Raw genomic sequence first — 16995 nt, 5'->3', positions numbered from 1 at the left:
AGCAATTAGAAATGCCTGTTGATCGTGCCTGTGTTACGAATATAGTGACATGAAAATCTGTTACGTTGGGATCAGTGGTGGTTTGTTGTTCAGGGTCTGTCCATTTCATTTTTATGGAATATAAATTCATTCCAGTGTCAGCCTTTTTGGAAGAATAATTTACAACACCCCCCCTCCCCAAAACTCCCAACAAACAAACGCCACCCATGTCCCCGAAACTCTAAAACCAGAAGAAAATTATATACCTTATTTTCTGGTCTTATTCTATATTTAGCTGACCAGGCTAAGAATTATTGTATCTGGGGCAAATTGCTTCTGATTAATCATTATGCAACTGGATAAAGGTTCGTAACAACAACAAAAAAATCTTGCATTATTAGGAAGCAATGCCAGAATTTGTCTCAGATCATTTGCAGTAATTGTTCTCCTTGAGAGAGAGCTTAGCTGTGCCATGTGTTTTTATGTTGTATCTAATCTGGTGTGACTGTGTGTTGCCACTTCAAGGGTGGTCACAGATTCCTCCCTTATACCTGTGCATTTCTTCTTGCATCAAATCAAATGATCACAAGACCATGGGTCAGTGAGATCAGTCATCTGATCCCAGAGGAAATTGTTGTACTAGGAAAAAAAATCATTTGGGGGCCTGGTCATCTTTCTGATCTTGCAAATGTGCCCTGTCTAGATCTGTTGCATGGTTTTTGGAGAAAGGTCAGAAGTCTTTTTCTCAACAGCAGCCTGCACTTGCATCAGTTAGACTGGGTCTTTAACTCATGGCAGTATATAAAGCGGCCATTCGGTTCAGTTCTACATGTTCTGTAAACACTATAGGATTGGCATGCAGGCATAGAGCTTCTTATAGCTTGAATGTATTAGGGTGTTCTAATGTAAGTGGAAATACCCAGTAGAAGTCCACTGGCCTCTAATCCCGAGTGATGGTTGTTCAGTACTATTTGAGGGGAGGGGGTGTTACAGAAGATGTAGACTAGCATGGAAAGTAGGAATGTGATCTGCTAGAATACAGACCTTACTCATTTCTTTCTCTCTCTTCCCCCTCCCGCCCCTCCCCCCCTTCAATGTTCTAGCCAATTCAAGTACCTTCTTTTTCAAATTATGATCACCCAGAATAGAGTTAAGGTCACTGTAAGGCTGGCAGTGTAAAATACTCACTAGGAAATGAAACAGCACATAGCCATGAAACAGCAAAAATCTGTCAGAGATAATACAGAGGTTTTTGATAATGGTGTTTAAGGAAGGAAACTTCCTGATAAAATGAGCTGTGTTGCACTTCTGATTACAGTTTGTTTTGTTCTTTGTTTGTCAGTGAGGCTGTAAGCAACTGAGGGCAGAAATGAAGATACTTAAATATGATTTGACTAATTTGCTTATTGGCTTGATGTCCTTAATGTGTGATCTTCATGTTTATAATGTGTCCACATGGAGAAATTGACTGAAGTAGCTCATGTGAAGCTTAAATTAAGAACACATAGAATAACTTTTTTTTTTGCAATGAATTCTCTCCTGACTTAAAAGCTTATTCTTTAATATTCTGGTTAATTTACTTAAGGGTTGACTTAGGAAAATGTCTAGTACTTCGTGTCTTTCTCTTTCAAAGTACATAAATCCTAATCTTAAAAATTCAAGAATTTGATAGCCATTTTACATTTCATTGTATTTTTATATATTAGTGTGCTCTAAGTCTAATATTTTTTCTATTGTTTCTGCTATCTGATCAATCACGAATTTGGTTTTAATATAGAGAATTCTGTGAAGAAGCATGAGATGTGTTTCCCTGTGCTCTTTTTTAGTGAAATGACAAAAACAGTGGAGATTTCTGGGGAAGGTGGGCCCTTGGGAATACATGTAGTGCCCTTTTTTTCATCTTTGAGTGGAAGGTAAGCTATTTTCTGCATTGCTCAAGAAGTATATTAATGAAAGGATTTCAGTTGTGGTTGTCGTAAAATACTTACTATTTAACCATAAGGAAAAAAAATGCTTAAAAGAAAATTGGTACTTGAGTCTATGACACTGTCTTCCATTACAAAAATATTTACTAGTCTAAGTTACATATAAGACAATACCAACCCCTTTGTTCAGATATGTCCTTTTAATTGCTTCTGTTTTTATTCTCTGAATGGTAAACTAGACTCTGTAGAATAATGTAATACTAATGGTGTGGGGGCTAGGGGGTTGCTTGTTTTTTGTTGTGTTGGTTTGGTTTTGTGGGTGTGGGGTTTGTTTTTGGTTGTGTGTGTGGTTTTTTGTTTGGGTTTGTTGTTGGGTTTTTTTTTTTCCAGTTGGATTTCTCTGCATAGGCCCTTCCTTAGTGACATATCAGTCAAGAAAAGTAAAACAATTTGCTTGCCTGGTCATGCCTCATGTTTTTCAAGCCAGCTTTCAGATTTGGTTGTATAGCATTTATAAAAATGTGCACTATACCATGAACCTTTCTTTGTCACAATACAATTACTTTAATTATAAATGATTTAACATAGTCTCTTGAGATCACAAAAGCCTATTATAGCAGCATGCTCATATTGATGTACTGTAGTTAAGACTGTGTCAGCATTTTCATTACAAATGTTTTCCAAGCTATGTAACTCAGATGTTAAAAAAAAAAAAAAATTAAAAAAAAAAATTCTAAGCTCAAATTTGACACACAGAGTCTTAGCCAGATAGTTAATTTGACACTGGCAGCCCTGAATAAGAGATGGGAAATTGCCAGTGCCATAAATGACACTACTTTATAGAAAAATGGTTGCCTGTAACACAAAGACAATTATTTCAAAAGTAAAAATTGTATAATTCTTAAATGTTTCTTTATTTGTCAACTTTCATGTAGGACAGAGAATGTGCAGGATTAAATCGCCTTGTAAAAGTCTGTATGTGTAAATGTTTTCTGAGCAAGACCTGAATTTGTAAGTGGTCCCAAATTCATTCAGAATGTTTCATTTGCCAAAAGGGAAAATAGATGTCCACTTGCTGTCTGGAAAAATGTTGTCACTGTCTCAGGAAGAAAGTTGGTCTTTGGGAACTGTAAGAGGTCTGAGTTGTGTCCTTGGCTTTGCAGGCTGCCTGTTTGTCTTGAGAAAGGCATTTGTGTTTGTTACCCCATCCTGAAATGCAGACAATAGTTCTTTTTTATAGGCATGCCATAAAGGTCGTAGTGTGTACACTGTATTTCAAGATCATTAGGTAAAAAATGTGATGAAATTGCAAGCTTTTAAAATCAGTAATTATTGTGCCTGTAATACAGTTCTGTACTGCAGTATCGCTGCGTTGGGTGCAGCTTTTAAAGACCTCCATGAAGAAAAAGTGGAGTTCCTTGGTCTATTTTGCGTGCATGTTAATATGTCCTTATTTACAAATGTTTTTGGGGATACCCCAGAGAAGAGTTTTTTGACAGACGGACTACTTCTTTAGACAGTTGTCTTGAAATTTTAATGACCCTTGGCAGAACCATACTGGTATCTTTGTAAAAGCACTAGAGTGGCTTAAATCGCTTGTCCCTTTTATTTAATCAAGCCTGAGACTAGTGTATAAATTTTAACTCATCATAACATGAGAAAGTACAGAAGAGCATATTTTATTTCTGTTAATGACAAGATACAATTTATGGGGGCACACTGGCCATGACTAACTTGGTCTGGTATTTCAAATGTAAAGTTATCTTCTAATAGGGTAACACTGGCTTTAGCCTAGTGCTGCTGCAGAGCAAAATTTTTCTAGAGGTAGTTAAAACATTGCATTAATTTACAAAATCTTAGTTTATACAGGAACTACAAAACTAATGGAAATAATTTTTCCTCTTTCGTTTGCACTTAGGTATCATTAAAAAAGGAAATTAAAATTTAATAGTGCATTAAAATAATGCTAAAATTGAGGCTGTGGAAAAAAGTAATGGAGCGACGAATTTAAGCTGCCACAGCATGTGTAACTCAAGCCGCTCATTCAGATACTACAGCACAGACAATGAGTTTCAGACAAGTGGGCATTGCATATATATCCAATAATGCAATCCTATTGCATTATATGGATGCAGCATCTAAACACAACAGGATTAGTGAAGATCATAGCAACCAACTTAATTTGTAATTTCTTTTATTTCTCTACTTTTATTGGTTTGCATCTTAACGTAGTTATATTTCATTAGTTCTTAGTATTTAGTTTTTTGATTGCCACTAGTTGGATGTTTGTCATCAATAGGGCTGCAGCCCCTCGCCACCGCTGCCCCTTTGAATCCTTTAGTGAAGGGTAATACAGGTTGCAAGAGAATCTTTATGCGATAGATGGAATCAATTTTTTTCTGTGTTTTGAAGAAGTAACATTCAGTAGGAACCAAGTTTTCACTTAAAAGTACATTGATATGACATAAATATAAATTTTTAAATCTTATTATACAGTAAATCTAAAATCAGATGCATGGTGAATATAGTGTCATTTGAAATGTTTAATGGCGTGCTGTGAATCTGTTGAATGGACTTAAATATGAGGGGCAGTCGTGAATCTGAGAAAAATTACAAGACTTCTGTTTTGTGATTGGAGTGCTGGCACATTGGAAATTGCACATCAATATTTTATGGAGTATAACCAATAGAAAATGGTCTCTAAAGGTCATCTGTCTTTGATGCTGGTGTGGTATGGAAATTTAGTGGATAAAACTTGATTATAGAAGGTCTTCACAAACATGCAGTTGTCAGGTTTTTTGGACGTTATACCGGTATCATTGGATATATCTATGTTGAGTTGTAGTCTGCAATACAGAGATGCTCCAGGTAGGTTAGAAATAGCCTAGCGCTCCCAGCAGAGTTAGCCACACTGGAATTTTGCACTACCCACACTTGTTCACTTAACGCATTATCAAAAGTTTCTGTGCTGCACCTCAGTTTTCAATTTGCACATAACCTGGTAACAAACAACTTAGGTTTTGATGTTCTGCTACTCTCCTGCCACATAAACAAATAGTATTGCTGTCACGTATCAAAACAAGGGGCTTTGGCAACTGAAAAGTTTCAGAGACTTTTCAAACATAGAAATAGTGGTTATTTTTTATCTTATTCTAATGCCCGTTTAGTTTATTACAGTCGAGTCAGCAAATTACTTTTATTCTATTTGTGCTTTTCTTTGGGGCAATGTAATCTTACTTAGTGGCAGACAAACATTGCATAAGCTACGTTCAAATTTTTAACTGGATGAGGAGATCTAGGTGTTTTCCTCTGTTTCTCCAAGTATGACCTACAGGACTTAATGCTTCCTGAAGTTCTAGCAAGTAGTATAGCTTTAGTGTCCAGCAATTTTTCTTGGTGTTTCTTGCAATCCCTTCCCTGTTAGTTAAAGAGTGAGCTGGAAATCCTTTCTTTAGGTTAAGCACTTCATTATGGTCTACTCTGTCTCATCTCATCTCATACACAGTAGAGATTATAGCAACTAAAAATAGATATTAAATTCATACCAGCGAAATAAAGGATAGTTTTCACTTTTGTTTTTGCCTTTCAGGATGCTGGGACTCTTCATCCGTGGTATTGAAGAAAATAGCAGATCTAGGCGTGATACGCTTTTCCATGAAAATGAATGCATTGTGAAGATTAACCACGTGGACCTTACAGATAAAACCTTTGCACAGTAAGTGCTGGTTTACTGATACTTTTAACTATCCAGGATTTCATAAAATGCTGTGTTTATTAAGTGATTCATGCAAGGGGATTAATATTTATTTCAGATAAAATGCCTGTAAAATTGATACCTGGCAGAAACTTTGTAATTTTCTTTCTGAAACCTCCAAATAAGGTGAAATTTGAGGAGAGGAATCTTCTTGTAGTCTCAGTGAACCTATTGTGCTTACTTAACTTAAATAGCTTTAAGTTTTTTAATAGTTATCTTCATTTTCTAATTCTTCTGTTATTTTTTCTGTATTTCCTTCGTAATTTGTTCCTCCTAAGACCTTCAGAATGAGTCAACATTGCAGCATGTTTTTTGATGTTCTTTTGCAAATGAAATAAGATTTTTTTTTTTAGTGCTGCAGCTTTTTGAGCATTTAATTTTTTAAAAATACTAGTACTGTCAAACTATGATTAGTTGAGCTAAATGGTAAGTCTCACCTCTTACGACTTTTATTAAAAATCTGTTGACATTTATTATCTATCTCAAATTACTTTAAGTAACAGGTTGCTTTGATCGGCTGTGAATTAATGTGACATTGTTGCACTAAAGAATAGCCTCTCAAATTTCACAGATATTTGCTGTAGTAATCAAATAGTAATTTGTTTTTACTTCTAATCCATATGTTTAGACAGCTGAGTGATTGTTTATAATATAACAAAAACCTATTGAGATCTCAAGGGAGTTGAGGCTTAACTTTCTAAACAGTAAGCCAAATGTTCGTTTCTAGACTAAAAGCAAATAAGTAATTTCAGTGTTAGGGATAAATATTTGCAAAATAGGTTTTCATAAAACCAGCGTAGTTCTGTAGGTAGGTATTACCTTATTTCTGAGGCTGTGTTTTTTGCCTTCTGATAGGTTTTTTAGTTACTGTTCTCTGACTATTTGGTGGTAAATGTATTCTGATGTGATAGAGTACATGCCATTCTCTTCCACCCATGGAAAGTTCCTACATAAGGTATCAACTTTATCAGAGCATAAGTGTTGGTATCATATTAAAATGTTCGTTGTCTCACCTGTGAAGTTTTGTAATGAAGATGTATCCTTCTCAAATGAGATTTTGCCTGAATCAAAACCTCTCTTTTCAAAATTGCATGTGATCTTTTCTTTACAAATTTGTTGTCTCCTTTGTGTTCTCTTCACAATGTAACTAGATCTCCAGAGGCTTTAAGCCCGTGAGATGTATGTGGAGTGGAGGACTCTGCATATTCTTCTGTGAGGTTACTAGATTTTGGGACGGTTAGAAATATTGCAGTAAACTTTCCAGTTCTCTGTCAGGCTTACCTTCAAAATGAGAAATGCAGGACACTTTGCTTTTTCCAAGTTTGTGTAAAGTTTTGGGAGTTGGAAGGGGTATTTACAGAGGCAATTGTTAGTTTAGAAAGGCCAGTCTTGTTAGATGATCTGTCATTGGGAGAGTGAAAGAGAGAAATGACTAAAAGGTGATTCAGAGCAGAGCCTAATTTAGTTGGTCTAATTCACCTTATGTTACAATAACAAGTAGTGTGGTTGCAGTGGCATTGGATCTGAGGAGAAAAGCTGTGGGCAGTGAGGACTCAACATCCATTTGGGGACTGGACATCCATTTGGACAAGCTCTAGCCTGGTCCCATGTACTGTTATGTTGCTCTCCTGAATTGCCTTCCAGAATAGCCTTCTGCATCATCTCTCTTCCCTGGCTGTTGAGAATGGCTAAAGAAAGCAGCTTTTTGGGTTGAAACTCATCTCAGTGAATACACCTTTTAGTTTTCATCTGGCATGACATAACTGTACTAACCTGACAGAAGTCCAAGTTACAGAAATGCAATGATTGTAATGGATATGACAAAGTATTGTCCCAATGACTATTGACCCAGAAATAGTCATCAGATTCTCCTTTGAGAGAAAAATCTGTTTGCTAGTTTCAAATTGACATTTCCTCATAACCCTTGTAAAAGCTGTTTTAACACTTAACAGAGACTGTTACATACTGTCTCTTTCCATTTTCAGCAGAAACTTTCTAGTATTGCACCTGATGATTGCTGCTTCTGCAGCTGTAATAGGAGCAGCCTACTTTCTGTATTCCCATGTTTATAATGGTTTTATATATTGGGACTGTTGGTCTGCTTTTTCATTTGCTGTTAATCTATTCAATTACATTCTGTTGTGTTGCAGAGTTTCTAGCACCTCTTTTAATTGACTCCCTTATTTCTTTAAAGTATGTGTCTGGGGTCTCAAGAAATATAAATTTCTCCATCCATTATTTTTTCTCTTTGAAGTGCAGCCAGTTATTTTGCCCCTGGAGACTGCATTTAGGCTTTCCCACAGGATGTCTTGCGTTATTTCCACTATTTTTTGTTTGAAGGAGATCTTATATTTTCTCTTTAGTATATTTAAAAAATTAATCTCCTGAAACTGAGTTAGTAAATTACCTTGTAACATATGGCCAAGTGGCTACTTGGAAGGATGAAGACAGGATGTGAAAGAAATCTGCTTAAGACTTTACATCCTTATGCTGGGAGCATGCCAGGGTTTCTACAATCAGGGTAAGGTCTGTCCTTGAAAACCTTCACAGGCTATAGGTGAGCAGGTAACCTATAACCCCTGCAGACACACTAGGACAGTGCTGTTTCAGTTCTGAAACCTAACCCTTGAGGGTGGTACTGGAAGAATACCTTCCCACAACACTCTCCCTGCTACCTTTCCAAGTTTGAGGTTTCTCTTCTGGCAGTCTCCTGTCAAAGAATGCAGTTATTCTGACTCTTGGTGCACATACACTCAGTGTAGCCAAAATGGGTCTTTCCCACCGCAGTATCCATTGGGACTGCCTCCTGACTTCAGTATCTTCATGCTGCAAAACCCCTCTCGAAACAGCCTCTCCCTTCCACTACCTACAGCTGCAAGGTGGGGGTACTGTGCAGCTCTGTTGATCTGGGAAAGCAGTAGGTGTGTATTCAAGATGTTAATGTTTGTGGTGGCTTCCTTTCTGTATCAGTGTAAAAAACTGTTTATTTCGGAAGTACTTTCAACATTGACTCCTGTTGCATAACTGAGTGTAAATCCAAAGCCAAGACTTCAGTGAAATACTGACTTTGCCTGACTGACAAACACGCTACAGAAAGGTAGGAGGTATGTAAATTGTTCTCAAAATGACCCCATGTTTTATTTAAAAATTAATGTGGCCATTACTTCCCCTCTTGACCTGATTCTGCTAAGCAGAAGTTCTTGATTTTTCATTCTCAAAATGTGCTTCAGCTACTACTTCTGTTTGTACTTGAGTTGTCTTCTGCATATTGAAGAAAATAGTCGACTAGTAGGAGAGGAAAGCATAGAAAGAGAGAAGTCTCCTTTGTTCCTTTAGAATCCAAGGTTTGTAAAATGTCTTGACTGACCAAATCTATGGTTGTTCAAAATCCAGGGAAGTCTGTATGAACAGTTGCTTTGGCCAACTTGTCTTAATTGCCTTGCAATGCACGGGAACCCAACACTGCATTGTTACCATGTTAATTAGTTCCAAGGGGAGCAGTTTCACTAAATGCTCTAACACAGTTTCTGGTGTTGCAATTGAGCACACCTACGAAGACATTGATTAAGTGAAGTCCGCATATCCACCTCAGCAAGAGATTACCGCTTGAAAGGTGTGAGTAATATCTACCTATTCATTTATCCTTTAATGTAGAAACACACAAATAGTTGCACCTTTTGTGGTCACCAGTTTTTTTCCTGATGTTTATATATTCTGTACCATCATCCTTTTCTGTTGCACCATTTGCAGTCACAATATTTCTTCTGAAGATATCCATATATCCCATACCCTCATCCTTTTTTATTGGTGTGGAATCAGCCAGCAGTTGCATTAGGGAAGATGAAGGAGTCTGAGGGGCAATTAGGCTGTACTCGGAAAAAACGGAGTCTTGAGCTTGCTCATGGTAGGTGTATCCACCAGAGCAATTGGTCATAAGTGCTCAGTGTGCCTCTATGCCAACAAGAAAATATGTACCAGACATATACTTGAAAAAAGTAGCAAGCTATAACTTCAGGAGTCTTTTGATGAGCTTTTGCCATGAGAACTTCCTTTCCTGATGTGCTGCATGAAGAATTGTGTTAATTTAGTTTATTCTGGCTGATATGTTTTCATAGCAGCCTAGGAATCCTGACAGATGTGCTGTTCCTACTTGAAATGTAAGGAAATGCTGCAGCTTAGCAGTCTTATTTCATGCACACTTTTTAGAAAAGGGACCCTGTAGATGTGAAGGTAAGGTTATTTCTTCACGTTTAAGATACATTTTTGTCTTATTCTCTGCAAACAACTTCAAACTTTGCCCAAATTTTCCCCCATTTGTTATGTGAATTTTCATACCTTTCTTTTAAAGGGCTCAGGACATCTTCCGTCAGGCAATGAAATTTCAAAGTGTCATCTTGGAAGTCCTTCCTCCATATAATCGAGAACAATATGAGAAGTCTGCTATTGCTCCCCTTTGTTTTCTGGATAATGAAGAAGGAGTTCCAAAAACAAAGATTCCACCTCCTGTTCATCCAAAACCTGCTCTGAAAACAATCAATCTTTCTGGAGCAAGCAGCTTGGAGGCAGGTGTACAGGCAACACTACAACAAGCTAAGAGCCCCAACCTCCCACGTCTGGGTAGAAAGTCGTCTTCCCCCTCACTGTCTCCCCTTATGGGCTTTGGCAATAAAAAAAATGCAAAGAAAATAAAGATAGACCTGAAAAAAGGTAAGTCTTTGGAGATGACAGGATTAATTCTGTATCATGTTCTCTGTATTGATACCTTAACTTTTAACTAAACTAGTGACATTAAAAGTACAAGCAAGTTATTTACAGTTTGAAGTTCCAAAACTTCCAAAATGTAAAAGAATATTCCAAAAGGTAAAGGAATGTTAACAGTAATGTTCTCAACAGTCAGCTTTCTCGTAAATTTTGGATGCGTGTTATCCAGACTTACTGATTTTTAAAACATCTCAGTTACTGATTATGTGGAAGGTATTTCATTAGCAACATGCGATATTATGATTCAGCCTTTTCGCAAGTACAGAATAAAAATTTGAACTGTCTGCTGATAACCTTTGTTATTTTGATTCATATCTGCTAATTGACCAGCGCTGTTACGACATACTTTTAAACATATGTTTAAAAATATACTCTGTTTCACATTATCCAGGAAGTTGACCACAAATTTTCCTGTCCTTCTCTTTTTTATTTTCTACAAACCTTTTCTTTCCATCTGTATTTATTCAGCTGTCAGCAGGCCGAATTTTGTGTGTGTACCTTTAATTGCTGCTCCATGCAGATGTCTGCATGGAGTAACAGGTTTATGCACATGTAGTAAAATGATCTTAAGGAGATCCCAATTAGCATTTATATTTTCCGTTTAATTTCTGTCTCTGATTTGGCTGAGAGTTAAATTTGATGCTAGAAGTGGCCCTTTTAAAAACTGTCTGTAACTTTATTCTTTTAACACATAATGAATGTAATCAAGCTGTCATTTCTTAATTTTTGTTATTTCTTAAATCACTCATTTTTACTTCTAAACTCTTCAGCTTTGCGTTAACAAAACCTACTTCAGAATTTTCCCCATTTTAGGTGTAATGCTTTTGATTTTGGAACAGTAATTTATATTTTTAGAAATGATAGGAATATGATACTAACGTGGTATCTCTGAAAACTATCACATGGGTAGCAATCCTACTCAATATAAAAAGATTTTTATGGACCCTGCTATTCCTGGGTGATTTTGGTGATTTATAAGCAATACCTGCTAATATTGATTTTACTCCCTAATTATTTGTTAAAATATTTACCTGTTAACATTTGAGGTTGTTTATTTCCAAGCAGCAAACAACTTCATGAAAGGAAGCTTTGAAATATCACTTGTCCTTTCTTAACAGCGTGTAGTCAGTATTTTTTGCATACAAATCATGTGACATTTTCTACTTTTCACCAGGTTTCAGTAAAACCTGCTAAATTATATTTATGCTCATAAATAAACAATTCTGATTGCTCTGATTTGTTTCAAAGACTATTGATGTTAATGTGAAGGCTGATACTAAAACCACCTAGAGAAAAGGTAAACGCTTTAAAATGAGAGTTCTCGCTTGTTTTGTATTATTGTGGGCTATCCAAAAGTATTTCCATCTGTAGCTGTTGCAGGAGGATTTGAGCATGTGTTTTGACATTGATAGAATTCTTCTCTAGACCACGCAGAAAATAGGCTCATGTTTACAGCTTTTTGTTTGCTTTCTTTTTTTAAGAGCTAACCTGAATGAGCGTCTGTGATAGTTACTGACATTGTTTACTTACTTTTAATGATCATCATTTGCTTGTTGAAATTTACGTTGGGAGTTCTTTATCTGACCTTCTAGGTCCAGAAGGACTTGGTTTCACTGTGGTTACCAGAGACTCTTCAGTACATGGTCCTGGTCCGATTTTTGTGAAGAATATTTTACCAAAAGGTGCAGCAGTGAAAGATGGTCGTTTGCAGTCAGGAGACAGAATCCTGGAGGTTAGGATATACATCCATTGTACTTGTATTGCTGAGTATTGATTGCTGGTTTTGGCATAAATATTTTACTTCCTTATACATACTACTGATGTATGGAATTAAAATTCTTTACCTTGGTTTAAAAAAAAAAAATCTCATGGTTTTTGTACTGTTTGTCAACAAGTAATTTTACATCGCGATTTGGAAAAAGGTGCTTTTCACAAGGGTTCATGGGATGTTTGAACACAGGGGGATCTGATAACATCTTGGTTCCTAAAGCAGATAAATGTATCAGTTTAGAAACAAAACATGTCTAGCCTCTTCAGCCATGTCCAAAAATCTCTGATTAATATTGACGTGGTTAAGTGCTCATTTTAAGGCAATTTTGCTCAAATCGGTCTGTTTAAAATTTCCAGATATCTTGTAACCTACAGTCTCATTATCTAATGGGTTATTTCTACTTACTAACCTCAAAAAGCTCTTAAGGTAAACAGTTTTAATAATACTTAGGTCTTGTTTTTGTACTTTTCATCTTCAAAGTGCTTCACAAACTAATTAAGCCTCACAAACCCCCTGCAAGGTGGGTAAGTACTACAGACCTGCTTTTAACAGATGGTGAAAATGAGGGGAAAAAGGTTAAGTGATTTGTGCAGGGCCAGAGAGGGAGACAGTGTGGGAGCTGTTGCTAATTCTTCTTTGCTCTCAGTCACTGAATGACACCTGTGTTAGGTGAGGGGAAAATGGCGAAAGACAGTCATACTCACAGATAGGACATCCTCTGTTCGTTTGTGTCTGGTAGGTGAATGGACGGGACATCACTGGCAGGACCCAGGAAGAGCTTGTAGCTATGCTGAGGAGCACAAAGCAAGGGGAAACTGTCTTTCTGATTGTGGCTCGTCAGGAGGAGGCCTTTCTACCTCGAGAGCTGGTAAACTTGGTGTTTTGTCCTGAAGAGTGATACTGAAACAATTCCATGTTTTAAAACTAACCTAAGAAATAGAAATTAACTGTTGGTGGCTGAGAAAGCCAGCGAATGGTAACTGTATAAGGCTTGTGTTTGAGAAGTATTTATACTTAAATTTGATTTTGATGGGTATTTGATTTTATCTACTTTAGATGCAATTCCACGCAACCTGATTTTTTCATCCCAAAAATGGCATCATAAGCATAACTCACAGGGAAATATTGTAAATGAATCTTCTAACTGTGAGGTCAAGCATGACTGAAAATGGATTACTGTCTTTCAGAAAAGCAACAAACTTTAAACCAGCAGTTTAAAGTGCATGTAATGAGTCCTGAGCTTATCAGTAACGAACTAGCGAGAGTGGCTGCCCCCAGGAGATGCATCTCCTAAGCCAGGTGCCAAACTGCGGGAGTAGTGAGGAATAGAATTCCATTGCACTCCTCACAAATTTTGGCAGCAAGCTTTTCCTTGGCTGCTAGTCTTTGACTTAATAGGCTCGTGCATGTCTGATTTTGTTATACCTCAAGTGCTTAATTTTTACTTTTTTTTTTTTTTAAATGCTGGCATGAAACTGTGTTCTCTTTTTCTCTCACATAGACAGAGGAGGACTACATCACTGTAAAAGTGCTATCTGATATATACTTGTTTCCCCTCAAAGAAGGTCATCTTTCTGGTCGCCTCTTCCTTATCTTGATTGATGGCTATACTTGACCTTTCATTAAGAAGTTCTCAGGATAAAGGAAGGACAGCATTTCCTGCTTTTGTCTCATTTTATCTCCTTTAAAGAACATAAACCACCTTCATTCTTTTCTTAGGGTGCCACCTTCTTGCTTTTCCTTTTGCTTTAGACTGTTAGCAGGATCTTCTACAGAAATCCTCCATTATGTTTCCTCACAAAACATTGCTAACGGTTTTCCTCTTGTTTCCTTGTTACCAGTTGGACCTTGTTGAGGTAAGGGTGTCTGTTGCCTATGGTAGGATAAGAAGCTGGAGGGGAGTTCAGATTCTCTAATGAGCCTTTCCTCTTGTGCTGCTGGTGCCCACTTTTTCCTGTAGTAGAGCAGTTGTGAAGTGTCCTAACAAAACTATTTTTGTTTTCATTTTCCTTTTTTATTGAGTAATCTTTAAGGAGGATAATGGTAGAATATTTTCAGCCCTGTAATTGGGCATTCATTGTCAGTGATTCCCAAAGCATCAAAGTCAGTCATTGTAATGCTCTATTTAGTAAGACCTGAGCTGTAGAATCAGCGTCTGTGTGGATCGGAAGGGAAATTTCTGAGTCTGAAAGTACTAAATTATCTATCATATTTAGGATTTCTTTTCTTCCACCAGCTCTTCCAAGTAAGAGCTTATTTTTTGAAAAGGCTAGCCATCAACAGTTTCTTCTTGCGGGTTTTTAAAGTTATAAAACACATTACTTGGAAAATGTACTTTTTAAAAAAGTATGTATTCTTCTTTTATCTCTCCTATTCCCTCATCATTACACATTATTCTTTATTGTCATAGTACAGATTCTCTTGGAAATCACTGTAACAGTGTGTGGGTATAAAAGGCTGGAAGAATCTAAAAGCTATTTATAATTTTACCTGCCACAATTGCCTGCTATTAAATTCTGGCCCCTACAGCAAGGATTAACTACCTTTCAAAAGGTGACTTACTTATGACTGGCATGATTGAAATCCAGAAAGTAGCCACATTTATCCTGCTGGCTTGACCTTGGCTTAGATTGCTTTCTCTGCGAAAGAATGATGCACAAGTGATGGCCCTCACTGTAACGGTGATGATATGTGAATTCTAATACTGTTCCATGTTTCTTGTTATCCCAATCAAGTACAGTATAATACAAATGCGAGTTACTGAAATACATTAGATAATTTTATGGAACCAGCCCTTCTAAATTAAAAAGCCTTTCAGCGACATGTTTGATAGCTCACGGCAAAAGTGTGGGTTACCATACCACTAAGCTACCAGATGTTGATACTAACATGATGCTTGTTAGAATTCATGAGATGTCTGAGAACAGTCTCAGCAAAGAGTAAAAAAAATAAATTAAAATTGGTTTAGCTTTTTTGGTTTTAGCTTTAGCCGTGACATTACATTGGACTAATCCTCTGCTACCTCAGAAGTTACAGTGCTGTTTTGATCAAAGAGGAGAAAAAAACCAGCACTTTAAATGTTTGGTTTTGGAAGGAAAGGCAGTGGATAATCCAATATTTTTCAAGGACAGCTGTAACTGAATGCTCTGACTGTGTCGCATGCAGAGTTCACTTAAATACTTGAGGTTTTTGTTAATGCCTGGCAATAATAGGATAATTGCTTTATATCAGACTTGTTCTTGATTTGAGCAGTTCTCCAGAGATTGTAATCTGAGAAGCTGTTTTCTTTAGATTCCCTGTTACCTACCTGTTGAAAGGAGAAGGAGAAGGACAGCCTAGTAAATGTGCCCACTCCCCACAGCTTCCTGTGGCAAAGATGCCTCTGGAACTTGGACCCGCTAGACACCGTGCACAAAACCACTTCTAAGCATGTTGCTCTACTAGATCTGGGTTGCTACACTGATTTCTGGAAAGAATTTGATAGCTGCACAGGCACAAAGCAAATCATGTAACAAAGTAACAGCGGGTGGCATTTGCTTGCGTGGGTCTGTAATAATATAATTTGACTTTGCCTTGTAACAAAGCTGCGGTTTGGAGAAAGCTTGGTCTCACGAATATTTTCTCTTCAGTAAGCTAGATGGGAGTAGAGTTTGGGGTTTTGCTACTGTGATCTATGCTGATGAATTGCTGGCAAGTAGTAAAATATATTCAGAGTAGCAAACCTTTACCACGCCAGCCAAGAGAGAGATGTGATATGGGTGAGGATGAATCAGTGTTGCAAACAGGCATTATTAAATTATAGGGAATTGAGGCTTCAGTTACACCAGCCCATGCAACATCTAAGAGTTGTACAGTTACATTGTTTGCACATAATGAGGGAATAAAATAGAAAACCCCATCTTTGTACTGTTGTTACTGCTTTAAAAAAAGAGGAGGATCTAATGAGATTTTTTTTTTAATTGTAGCAGATCAGTGAAGTAGAATTTGGACCAACCACAGGCTGTCCTCCTTATTATCCAGTTAGCCAAATGTTCCCAGTAATTCATGCCAGCTGTTGACAATGTAGCAGCTGAGTAAGGAGCTGATTCCAAAACTCAGGGGAAGACCTTGATTCACTTAATTACCACAGTCTACAGAGTGGCCGGTGATTAGTGCATTCTTTAAGGTGCATTTGGGTTTTAAACTGTGTAACACTGATTGTTTTCTAAAGGATGGTGAATATTACAGAGAGAAACTGGCTTAACTGAATAGGTTTGGATTTTCCAGCTCTTATCAAAGTAAATGAAATACACATCAAACTGTGGCTATCATTCTATTGTGTTTTGAAAATACAGTGTTTTGATCATGTGTCTTTGTTGCATCTTGTTTTTTCTTCAGGAAAAATGTGTGATCTGAAGGTGCCATTTCTTTAATAATGATATAAAGATCACTTACTCCCCCTTCTCTTTCTTTATTCCTGCATTGGTAAAACAAGCAAAGCTACTTGAATGAGACCCGCTCTGGCATAACCCATTCTGTGCCATGACCCTATGCAATTCTTTATTATTCTTATTTTTCATGAGCCTTCAGGATAGTGGATATGATGCACATAAGCAGAGCAATGTGCCTCTTCTGTAACTGCCAGAAATAATATAGCACCAAAAATATTGATGCATTTTTCTTTGTTAGAGCACATACATAGTGTAAGTTTTGCATATGCTTTGTTTTTTGTTTTAAAGATAGCTTTGACTTACCAGTTTCAACTGTAATCACTATTTCTATGGTTTCTTGGCATATTTACTGATCCCTGAAGAGTGAAGGAGGAA

At 37.0% G+C, this 16995-nt stretch overlaps 1 protein-coding gene across 2 annotated transcripts in view; it reads left to right on the top strand.

Moving 5' to 3' along the window:
- PARD3B (par-3 family cell polarity regulator beta) overlaps positions 1–16995 on the top strand; it is a 445805-nt gene that overhangs the window by 207794 nt on the left and 221016 nt on the right. For both annotated transcript variants that reach the window (XM_076342438.1, XM_076342436.1), the window contains exons 6-10: positions 1806–1892; positions 5494–5619; positions 10007–10365; positions 12012–12151; positions 12930–13058. In XM_076342438.1, coding sequence (XP_076198553.1) covers positions 1806–1892; positions 5494–5619; positions 10007–10365; positions 12012–12151; positions 12930–13058 — 841 coding nt within the window. The remainder of the gene's footprint in view (positions 1–1805; positions 1893–5493; positions 5620–10006; positions 10366–12011; positions 12152–12929; positions 13059–16995) is intronic.

Source organism: Aptenodytes patagonicus, chromosome 6 (genome assembly GCF_965638725.1).
Source record: "Aptenodytes patagonicus chromosome 6, bAptPat1.pri.cur, whole genome shotgun sequence".
NCBI classification, from domain to species: Eukaryota; Metazoa; Chordata; class Aves; order Sphenisciformes; family Spheniscidae; genus Aptenodytes; species Aptenodytes patagonicus.
The sequence above is the reverse complement of the archived record's forward strand: the minus strand, read 5'-3'. Positions and strand labels throughout refer to the sequence as shown.